Below are 12,577 nucleotides of genomic sequence, written 5' to 3' on the forward strand. Positions count from 1 at the left end.
TCAAAAGCATCAATTCTTCAGGGCTCAGCTCTCTTTATAGTCCAACTCTCACATCCATACATGACTACTGGAAAAACTATAGCTTTGACTAGATGGACCTTTGTCTGCAAAGTAACATCTCTGCGTTTTAAGATACTGTCTAGGTTCGTCATAGCTTTTCTTCCAAGGAGCTAGCATCTTTTAATTTCAGGGCTGCAGTCACCATCTGCAGTGATTTTGGAGCCCCAAAGAATAAAGTCTGTCACTGTTTCCATTGTTTACCCATCTATTACCCATGAAGTGATGGGACTGGATCATGATCTTTGTTTTTTAAATGTTGTGCTTTGAGCCAACTTTTTCACTCTCCTCTTTCACTTTCATCAAGAGGCTCTTTAGTTCTTCACTTTCTGCCATAAGGGTGGTATCATCTGCGTATCTGAGGTTATTAACATTTCTCCCAGCAATCTTGATTCCAGCTTGTGCTTCATCCATCCTGGCATTTCGCATGATGTACTCTGCATAGAAGTTAAATAAGCATGGTGACAATATACAGCCCTGACGTATCCCTTTCCCGATTTGGAACCAGTCTGTTGTTCCATGTCTGGTTCTAACTATTGCTTCTTGACCTGCATAAAGATTTCTCAGGAGCCAGGTAAAGTGGTCTGGTACTCCTACCTGTGCAAGAATTTTCCACATTTTGTTGTGATCCACACAGTCAAAGGCTTTGGCATAGTCAATAAAGCAGAAGTATAAGTTTTTCTGGAACTCTCTTGCTTGTACTTCTGAAATCTAATTTCATTTAAGATCTTCAAAGTCTTCTGTGCATGTATGCTCAGTCATGTCCAACTCTGCAATTCCATGGACTTAACCCTCCAGGCCCTTCTGTTCAGGCAAGAATACTGAAGTGGTTGGCTATGTCCTTCTCAAAGGGATCTTCCCATTCCAGGGATGGAACCCTCGTCTCCCGCATTGGCAGGTGGATTCTTTACCACTGAGCCACCAGAAGCCCTTAAAGTACTAATCTATCATTTTTAGATATGAAATTTGCTTCTTTATTTTAACATTTAACTTTTTTAAAGAATAAAAAAGTTTCAGCTTTCATACTGCTGAAAATCATAGTATTTTCACAAAAGGACAACTTTGTGAGGCATGGGATAGAATTATGCAGGTAGTAAGCTCTTAATAAATTAGTGAAGGAAAGTAATATTTTAACAACTGATTAGTTTTGGATTATCTAAACAATTAAATCTTATATGAAACCATATTGTCTTTTCTTCTCATTCATATTCTTCTTATTTCACAGCATTGGCTAGGGCTTGAATGCAATGCTGAATAGTATCACAAACAAGAGTCTTTTTATTTGTTTCAGACTTTAAGGAGAATACTTCTAATATTTTAACATTTAGGCTGACATTTCAGTAGTTTTTGGTATATTCCTTCATAAGCAGCCTAATATTACTAGTTGAATATTTTTTACATTATTAAAATTAAATTTAATTTATTAATTTAAATACATGTTTGAAACATCATTTAAAATGATACTACAATGTTAGATACAAAATATGAGTAGTAAAGGACTAAAACGACCCTTAAAAGTACCACCAATTAATCCTGAAAAGGGCTATCTGCCCAAATAATAAATGTAGTATGGAACTTTAAAGAAAACCAGTCCATATCAATCAAACACTCTGGATGTTTTTTAAAGAATTTAAACTTTCTCTTCAACCTGAGACTTTAGCAACATTGATACCTTGTTCTAACTAAGGTGTACTAGCACTATATTTTAGATATCTTCAGAAATATTTTTTCATTATTGTACTATAAGCAAAATGTAAACCATCCTGATACGGTTTATGGTATTCTATTTAGAATTTTCTACATTTGGAATTTTCCAGTGAAAGTAATTTTCAAAAATAATGACATTTCATTATAACCACATTTTGCTATTTGTACTTCAGTGTTCACTATCCAGAATATGTAAATTGAGAATTCTCATTCTTTAATCCATTAGTATGAAGCTGCGAGGGTCTCTAGGTAATCAATGTTTATACGCTAAAAGACCTGATCATTCAATTACTTAACCAAGCAAATTACTATTGCATCTATGCTTAGAATAACTACAGCCAAATGGCAGTGTTCTGAAGAGCATGTGGAAAAAGCCAGTCACGTGATCTACAGATTTCACTGTTAGTAGCAATCTCTTAATCTACGTCAATGAACTGATTTTGTTACATTCTTCACTTTGCTAAGAACAGGCAGCACTGATTATGCCGAGTGGCCGTTATTACACAAATGCACTGTCACTGAACCTACCGGAGCTGGACACGACTGATATGATTTGGCAGCAGCAGCAGCAACAGTCATTGAGTTCTTATGCCAGGCCTCATTCTAAGTGCTATACATGAGTTAACTAGTTTAATTCTCACAACAACTTCTATGAGGGAAGTACTATTATTATTATGCCCCTTTTAGAGAGGAAGACTTCCCTGGTGACTCAGACGGTAAAGCGTCTGCCTACAACACGGGAGACATGGGTTCAGTCCCTGGGTTGGGAAGATCTCTTGCTGAAGGAAATGGCAACCCAGTCCAGTATTCTTGCCTGGAAAATCCCATGGACAAAGGAACCTGGTAGGCTACAGTCCATGGGGTCGCAAAGAGTCAGACACGACTGAGCGGCTTCACTTTCACTTTCACTTTAGAGAAGGAGACACTGAAGCATGGTTACATGAGTAGAAAGTAGAAGAGTTTGATAATCTCGCTTCAGAATTTGTATTCTCATCCACTTCCCTATGCTGCCTACCTATGCAATGTCAAAAGTGGTCATGGGAAATTTTAATATCTTAAAAACATGTATTTGATTTCATGGATTCAAGAGTGGACATAAAAAGTAGAAACAATCCGAAGACTTCAGTTATAACACATAAGTAGTTAAGCTATAGTTAACACTGTAATATGTTCCAGTGCTAAGTCGTTTCAGTCGTGTCTGACTCTTTGTGACCCTACGGACTATAGTCCAGCAGGCTCCTCTGTCCGTGGGATTCTCCAGGCAAGAACACTGGAGTGGGTTGCCATGCTCTTCTCCAGGAGACCTTCCAGACACAGGGATCAAATCCATGTCTCTTACATCTACCTGCATTGGCAAGCAAGTTCTTTACCACTAGGGCCACCTGGGAAGCCCCAAAGGTGTAATATATTTACATATAAATTTGTAGTATTTTACTTGTGCAGTACATTATTGGGCACTGCTTGTGTGTGTGTGTGTGTGTGTGTGTGTGTGTGTTAGTCACTCAGTCATATCCAACTCTTTGTGGCCCCCTGGACTGTAGCCCGCCAGGTTCCTCTGTCCATGGGATTCTCCAGGCAAGAACACTGAAGTGAGTTGCCATTCCCTTCTCCAGGGGATCATCCCAACCCAGGGACTGAACCCAGGCCTCTTGCATATTTGGTGCTACAAATTTTCCCAAATAAGAAAATAAATGAATACTTAAGATATTAGTTAGAGGACGTCCCTGGCCGTCCAGCGGTTAAGAATCTGACTGCCAGTGCAGGGGATATGGGTTCAATCCCTGGTCCATGAAGATTCCTCATGCTGCAGGGCAGCTAAGCCTGCAAGCTGCAGCTACTGAAGCCCATGCACCTAGAATCCATGCTCTGCGACAAGAGAAGCCACCACAGTAAGAAGCCTGCGCACTGCGGTGAAGAATAACCCTCTACTCACTACAACCAGAGAAAGCCGGTGCACAGCAATAAAGACCCAGCACAGCGAACAATGAGTAAATAAAAATTTTTAAAAGATATTGGTTAGAATAACACTTGAAAAGAATTATGAGGAATTGTACCAAATATGAAAGTTTAAAAAATTAATACATAATGTAGATGCTAATTTTCATCTTCAATTATGGTTATATAATTAATCAATGTTTGGGATATAAACAAAATCACTGAAACCATGAGTGTTATCTAAACTCTCAATTTCCTCTCTCCAAAATGAAGAAATGGCTGATCTCTGTACAAATAATGCAGCGAGGAATCATACAATATTCTCAATAAATTTCCTTGTGCTCTTCAGAGTTTCAGACACACATACCTAAAAAATTCCATGAAGGGCCAATAAAAATACAATTACTTATGAAGTATTATAATGTATCAATAGTATAAAGAGAGTTTAACCGCATAGAAAGAAACTAGAAAAATAATTACTTCTGAGGAAGGGCATGGTAGCTGGGAAATGGGAATTAGTGCATTTTAAGTATACTTTTGCATTGTTTTGATTGTTTACAATAAGAATAAATTCACGTTACTTGTTAAGATAGATAGCTAGACACTCAAATCACATGGAGTATTTATCCAGATGTCAGAAGACAAGTGACACCAATATGACTTTGGGTAGGACACTTGGCTCTGTAGACCTCAGATTCCTATAATTAGTGCTAGAGATAGGCTGTCTCTAATACTACTCTTTCACTTCTAAACTATAATAATTGGTGAGGGACATAATAAGGAGAGAATGTTAGGAACTCACAGCCCCAAAATAAAGCAAATGCTTAATAGTTCATTAGAGGAGACTTACCCTCAAAATAGAATACTGTCCCCACCCTATTACCTCTACTGTTTTTGCTAAAGCACAAAATACAGTGAATACAGAGGGTCAAAAGCTCTTCAAAACAATTTCATAAAATAGAAAAAACATCACAGTATCCATGTAAGGTGTAACACACTGAATGAGGGAGTAAGTGGCAGTCGCTCGGTCCTGTCCGACTCTTTGCGACCCCATGGACTGGTGCCTGCCAGGCTACTCTGTCTATGGGATTCTCCAGGCAAGAAAACTGGGGTGGGTTGCCATTTCCTTCTCTATAGGATACTGAACCTAGCTCCAAACTGCAAAGCTGTTTAACTGCTAATGAATGACACATTAGAATAAAGGAAAAGATGGGCCATCTCCAAAGTCTTTGCAGTTGGTCCAGTTTATCAAATGTCTGAGTTATAAACTGGCACAACTAACAAACTCATGACTGTTAGAATGTTTGTCATTATATACAATACATGGTGTGCACACAGATACAAGAACCACTTTTTAATCAGAATTGAAGTAGGTGTATAAGTTGCAAATCTCTGATCTGTTTAAAAGGCCTTGATATAGTTTCATATTTTGGGTTTTCTCTTGGCTTCTCTCTCTCTCTCTTTTTTTTTTTTTTTGGTTTTCAGTGGTTCCCAGGTTTCCTTCAGTGGTCCTTACCCTGCTCTCCTCTCTTTTACACTATGCTTGACTTGTGAATGCAAACTTAGATTGCACCTTATGTTTTTATTCCTAAGAATCAATAAATTTAATAAAAAGAGGGAAAGTAATTTAGGACCTAATGAATCAGTAACAACTGAACCATTGCTTCCCACATAGAGCAATATCCTTCCCATGCCCATGAAGCCAACAACAAAAAGAATAAAAATAACAACAACAATGTACCGTGGATTGTGCTACATACTTCAATCCTCATAATAATCCTAGATTTATGTACTATAGTTACTCCTGTTTTACAGATAAGTAAACCCAGACACAAATATGGTAAGGAACTTGCTCAAAATCACAAGGTTAGTCAGTGAAGCAGGATTCAGGATTCTAGATTATGACTCCTGAGTTGATGCTCTTAATCACTGTTAAACTGAAGTCTGTCCAACTTTAAATCAAGTGCTCATTACACTGGTCTTAAATGGTTCTCATTCTAATTCTTCGAAATGTACTATTTTTCACTCACTTTACATTAAGGACCCAGAATCCTCAAGAAAATTACTATAACATTTTTACAGTTTTTGGCCCTATGTCCCAAGTTTTCTTCAATATGAAAAATGTCTTTGAAACCTACACCCTCCTCCAGCTCTCCCTGGCTTCACTGCTTTGGCAGTCTCATTGAAGTCTGCTGCTTCAATAACTACATCTGTCAGATGACCCATAAATGTCTTCATTTCATTCCAGAATTCTCTGAACGCCAGACCTGCAGCTCCAGCTTCCCATTAAAACCTCCTCTTGGATGTCTAGGTAGCACCTAAAACTCATGTTCTTTACCCACCCCACCCCTGACAACAAAAACAAAACCTTGTCCTTATCCAGCGTCTGCTATGGGAAATCCAAAAGCCATCACTGTCACCATCCTCTTCCTCACCTACTTTATGCCACCATGACCAAGTGATGAACGAGGTCCTATATCTCCTTGAAAGCAGTTCCCGTTCTCCATCACCCAAAGCACCAGCAAGCACTCCACTCTGAGCTAACATCACCTATTGGCTAGAGTCGGCCTCTGCAATCATCTCTAGTTTGCTCTGCATCTGTCCTGCCTCCCTCCCAGTTGTTCTCTAACTGCACCAGGTGACCTTTTCAAAACCTAAGTCTCATGTTATCCCCCATCTCCACCTCACAATGGGCTTAGGACAAATAGCTTAAAACAAAGTCCTCAGCATGGTTCACAGGGTCCCATAGGCTCTCACTTTCTCTCTCAGGCCTCATATATATCTCATTTTCCCCTTAATGTTTTAACCCTCAGGTTTCTTTTAGGCTCATGCATGCGCTACTTCATCTTGCCGTAGCACACACTATCTCCTCTTATCCCTAATAGTAATATTAACTCCTTTCTTTAAGAGAACAGGTCACTGGAGGAAATCATGCTAATTGAAGTAAGTCAGACAGAGAAAGAGAAACACCACACGGTGTCACTTATATGTGCAATCTAAAAGAAAAAAGCCAAACTCCTACAAACAGAGGGAAGAAAAGTAGCTGCCAGGAGCTGGGGGATGAGAGAAACAGAGGTTGGTAAAAGGGTATAAAATTTCAATTATAAGGTGAATAAAGTTTGAGGAGCTAAAGTATAACATGGTGGCTATACCTGATAACACTTGTATAATGTAAATTTGCTAAGAGAATAGAACTTCAATGTTCTTATAAAAGAAAGAAGGAAGGGAAGAAAGAAAGAAAAAAGAGGAGGAAGGGAGGGATGAAGGAAGAGAGAAAGAAGGGAAGGGAAGACAGAGAGGAAGGGAGGAAGAAATATTTGAGGTGATGGATTGTTAATTAACTTGATGCCTTGTGGGGGTATCCTTTCACAAAGAATATATATAACCAATTATCATGTGGTACACTTCAACTAACTTACAATTTTATAGACCATTCAGGTATGACCTAAATCAAATCCCTTATGATTATACAGTGGAAGTGAGAAATAGATTTAAGGGCCTAGATCTGATAGATAGAGTGCCTGATGAACTATGGAATGAGTCGAATGGGTCGCTAAGAGTTGGACACGACTGAGTGACTTCACTTTCACTTTTCACTTTCAGGCACTGGAGAAGGAAATGGAAACCCATTCCAGTGTTCTTGCCTGGAGTATCCCAGGGACCAGGGAGCCTGGTAGGTTGCCCTCTACAGGGCTGCACAGAGTCAGACACGATTGAAGTGACTTAGCAGCAGCAGCATTCTTATTTTAATAATTTTATATATAGAGACTATAATAAAGATCTAAAAACATACACTTATATGAGGAACAAGAGTTGATAGAGAAATGTTTCTCTGTTAACACATTTTGATAGAGGAAATTAAATAGGGGAGATTTCTCAGGCCACATATCTTTGTAGAAATAGCACATGTTCATGTTTTGAACTTTCTGCAAAGATATAACATTTATATATTGTTGTATATTTATACAACAAATACTAGTTAAAATTTTTTCATATTAAACCTTTTGTAGGGATTCTGCTTCAAGAGAATCAGCTTATTTAGACCTTAATAGGATTTCAGCCAGAAGAAAAAAAATTATCCTCTGGGGTCTGTAGTGAAGGTAGAACTGAGGTCTTGATGAGATCTTCACGCCACTAAATCCAGAAGACCAAAGAACCAAGCCAAGGAGCTACATGGTCAAGGCGAGGATTAAAATCACACCAAGAACTGACTCAGTAGAGACCACACTGCTACCACTGCTGAACAAAGAATCATTTGTTGACTGTTTTTGTATCCATCACATAGTTCTACTTAAAACACTTAAATTGTTCCTGCTGGTTTTCTGGAATTCTTCTTGAATGAAGGATACTACCTACCAAACGTGGCACAGTGCCATATGAAGGTAAGCCTCCCATGGATCACTGTTTATGTAGAGAATACGTAAGAATCCATAGAGGCATACATCTCCATAACCTAAGAGTCTGTAAATGTTGATTCAGTGATGGTTCCTTGGAGCCTTTCAGAGTTTTTCTACTTTCTCAATTCAACAATAACCTTAGTGCTCCATTTCCAAATAACTCAGAAGTTTGTCAAAGGCAAACTACAGTGCATGACGCTATAGTAACAGACTATTCTGCATTCGCCATGCATTAGGTTCTCACAAAAAAGTAGAAGACGTAATTTAAGTACAAAATTCAGGCTTTAACATTATACATCTGGGATTCCTATGCTCTTTTTATGGTTCTCAAAAGGGAGTGAGTGTCCAACTATCATAAGCACAGTTCCTACTGATTCACCTGACATTCACTGTTCTCACACAAGAAATCTGTACCTTAACAAGCCACCACTGACAAGAATCATACACGGAGAAGGGCTCACATTCTCCTTCAACAATCCTTAAAATGATGCCTTTGCAATTTGCTCACACACATGGCAAATAATCAATCTGTTTTACATAAATCCCAGCATTTTAAGTTCAATTATAAATTATAAAATATTCTCAGAATAATTTTTGTTAATTGGTAGTGACGGCTACCTAAATTTAATATATCAAATAGTGTTATAGATCTTATCAAATGACTTAGGCATTCGAAAAACTAAATTTTAATTATGAATTTTTCTTACTCTAAAACTTTCTCACAAAAATATATGAAAATATAGAAATTAGTGTGAAGCTATCCGTCAGGATTCCCTACATTATAAACCTAAATTGAGTTAACTGAATACAGATAAATAAAAATTATTTTAATCTCAAAGACAATATAAAATTTCCTTTAAGATCTGTTATAATCTGGCATGGTGTGATTATAAAGAACAGCCTCATTGACACTGAAAGTAAATCACTGATTAAATGATTTGTTTTCTTTGAAAAGTCTCCAAAGCATATAATATCTAACAGACAGTAAAATAACTGATATAACTTTTAACAAGTTTTTACCTTACAGCATTTGATACCTGTCAGCTTATATGAAATTACTATGCTTAGTTGACCATTTTGAGGAAAGTAGGCAAGTTCTTTGGATAGATATACAGTACCAACATATATGTGAACTCTCCATCAAAAGCAACCTCCTATGGGCAAAGGAGGGCTTCTGTTTCCATGCCTTTTTTAAGGTCACAGACTACTGATTTATTATATGCAGTTGAAGCTGTATTTAGACAATCTTACTGCAATATCCTTACACTCAGTTTTCTCTTACATTCTCTCCAAAGCAGAGGTTCTCAAAGTGTGGTCCCTAGATCAGCAACATCAGCATTACCTGAGAATCTGTAAGAAATGAAAGTTCTCAGGTCCCTCATCTGAACTGAATCAGAAGCTCTGAGGTGTGGCCCAGAAACAGGTGTTTTAACAAGTCATGCAGGTGATGCTGGCTAAAGTTTGTGAAACTCTGCTCTAAAGCCAAAAGATATTCTCTAGCTACGAAGAAAAGTTTGCTTGTTTGTTTTTTTTTTAATTTTTTAACGTATTTATTTTTAAATGAAGAATAATTGCTTTACAGTACTGTGTTGGTTTCTACCAAACATCAACAGGAATGAATGAAAGTTTTTATCCCTTCCTTTGGAGCAGTCAATTTTGTAGTGTTCTATGTCTCTAAGCCCAAGATGCCATTATACTTTATGGAATATATTAGAGTTCTTTACAATGATACCGATTATTTTAAAGAATTTCATTTAACAAAGATTTTAGAATATGGCATATTCTCAATAAGTGTTAAAATACTGATACACACTTAACTAAAAACGTGAATTATCAAGGGAAATGTAGTTATTCAAAACAGTATGGTATAGAGATAAAAATTTATAATGTTTTATCTATTGTAATTTCAACAGATTCTTCCCTACAGTTAAGGTCAAAGAAAATAGGGCTGATTTTAAATTCCACCCACTAGTGTTTCTGGGTCCAGAACTTGAGTCATTTATACAAGCAGAGCCATGTCTGCGTGATGAATCAATGAAGAGTACAGGTAATATGTATTCCTGTACAAAGGTCTTCAAAGGCAAGCTGGAGAGATTAACCCAAGGAACAGACAGAGAGGAACTGGTTTATTTTGCCAGTAACACCTCTGGTGTGGTCTATGTTATTAGAAAGGCTAAAAACTTTAAAAACAGAACGAATGGATTTGAAAGATATGTACCTCAATTTCTGCAAAAATATATAATAGAAACTAAGAATAAAGCTTTTGGCAAAGCAATATTTTCTCGACCTTTCAACCAGAAAAAACAGGGATCAAGTTTGTAGTATGGTGCATTTTGATTATTATTTTAAAATTGTAATTAGTTTCATTTTAAGATTATCATTCTCTATACCATATAATTAGTATTACATGCACCATAAGGCTATGGGTCTCGAATTTTCCTATTTCCCTAAGGAGATCTGTAAAGCCCACATTTGACATGAAACTACCCAAAGGAGTATGATTCCCACTTTATAGCAGATTCTCCACTGGACTACTAATTTTTTGATAAGTTTTTTTAATTTAAGGAAAGAAAATACTTTATAGAGTGATATAACTTGCATGAATAATTCATCTTTCACAGATGTTACATTCAAGGAAAAACACTATATCATTTTTTAATGCACTTAAAGACAATGATAGACTGTGAACTTGTCAAATTTTCAAGTTATATTAACAGGAAGATGATGTACTAAGTGAAATAAGTCAGAGAGAGAAAGACAAATACCGCATGATATCACTTATAAGTAGGATCTAAAATATGACACAAATGAACGTATCTACAAAACAAAAAAAGATTCACAGAGAACAGACTTGTGGTTGCTAAGGAGGAGGAGGAAGGATGGATTGGGAGTCCAGAATTAGCAGAGGCAAACTATTACATCTCTAGATGGATAAACAACGAGGTCCCATTAAACAGCATAGGGATCTATATTCATATACTATGATAAACCATGGAAAAGAATATGAAAAAGAATGTGTACAAATATATGTAAAACTGAACCACTTTTCTGTATAGCAGAAATTAACATAACAATGTCAACCAAAATAAAAAGAAAAGGAAAGAAGCTAGAAAAAAAGAGAAAGATGATGATACATAACGAAAATCAGAAATGGTATGAGTTAGTAAAATAACTTGGCTGAAATAAATCACAGAGTGTTTATAGTAAATTTATGTACCCAATAGCTGGCTAAACATATTACATCAATTTCACAAGGTTAATTTAAATTTCTTTACATTATAGAAAATCAGAATGTAATACCTGAGACTGTGCGTTAATGTTGGCTCCTTCCTTGACAAGAACTTTGACAACTTCTGCTTGTCCAGCCAAAGATGCAATGTGAAGAGCAGTATTTCCTTTCTGTTTTGAAACAAAATAGAAAATGTTAGAGGCTTCTAAACCTTGGAGAAATCAAAATGTACAGATATTTTCAATTTTGCTGATTATTTCAAGTGCTTAAAACTTGTTATTCTGTTAAGATAGCAGCCCAGCTCAGGAAAAAATAATTTTTACCATCAAAACATTGGCCATCCTATACAACGTTTTCCTTCTCTATTCTGTACAATCCCGGTTTAATGTTAAGAACATGGAAAGACTTGAGATCTTACTGAAGTAAATAATTTGGGACACGTGTGCATACATGTGTGTGAGTGACAATATTACCATTCATGTTATTTAATCAACAACAAAAAAAGTCCTACCCTAAAGATAAAGTTAACTAAAAAAAAAAAAAAAAGTTTATCTGAATTCATTTCATTATGTAGAGAAACCTAGGAATTTTAAGTGGTGAAGAAAATGACAAATTTACATTCTTTAAATATTTAACATTTATTTGACGTTCTCAAGAGAAACGTTAAAAATGTTTACTCTCTCTTTAGACTTAAAAGTAAGCAATTTCTTGCATATGGTGAACTTATATTTTAACTTCTTTGGAATTGCCAAAGAGTTTTTCACTTGGTTTTGTTTTTATATTTCCACTGGAACTGCTGTATACTACACTGGGGGTAGTGTCAGTCCACATTTTGGCAATTATGTATGAGGTATTGGAAATTCGGGTTAAATGGTCATATTTCTAATTTACTCCAGCACTCTTTTTGTCTATTCCTGACTAGGCTAATGACCCAGCTGGGGGTTGGGGTGCCTGCAACCTCTCTCTGCGTCAAACACAATCAAATTGTCATACTTCAGCCCTAGTCAACAGACTTGACTCTGATTGGCTATGGGTTTGTTTGTTTTTTTTTTTTCAAATTAAATTTTCACCTTCTAAAGATAAAGATTTGTCACCACTGATGATATTTTTTAAAATACTTGTTTCTGAAATGATCCCCCAAAGTTCAAATATATTTCACCAAAAACAGCATCAAGTAACAGGTACTAGTGTACTGAGCATCTTATAAACGCCTTTAAAAATGAGCTCAATTTCTTTACAAATACACATTATA

At 36.4% G+C, this 12,577-nt stretch overlaps 1 protein-coding gene across 1 annotated transcript in view; it reads right to left on the bottom strand.

Annotated features, from left to right (window-relative positions):
* Positions 1-12,577, bottom strand: part of ANK2 (ankyrin 2) — a 251,070-nt gene that overhangs the window by 173,905 nt on the left and 64,588 nt on the right. The window contains exon 4 of the mRNA XM_052641694.1: positions 11,397-11,495. Within this exon, the coding sequence (XP_052497654.1) occupies positions 11,397-11,495 (99 nt within the window). The remainder of the gene's footprint in view (positions 1-11,396; positions 11,496-12,577) is intronic.

Source organism: Budorcas taxicolor, chromosome 6 (genome assembly GCF_023091745.1).
Source record: "Budorcas taxicolor isolate Tak-1 chromosome 6, Takin1.1, whole genome shotgun sequence".
Classification (NCBI taxonomy): domain Eukaryota; kingdom Metazoa; phylum Chordata; class Mammalia; order Artiodactyla; family Bovidae; genus Budorcas; species Budorcas taxicolor.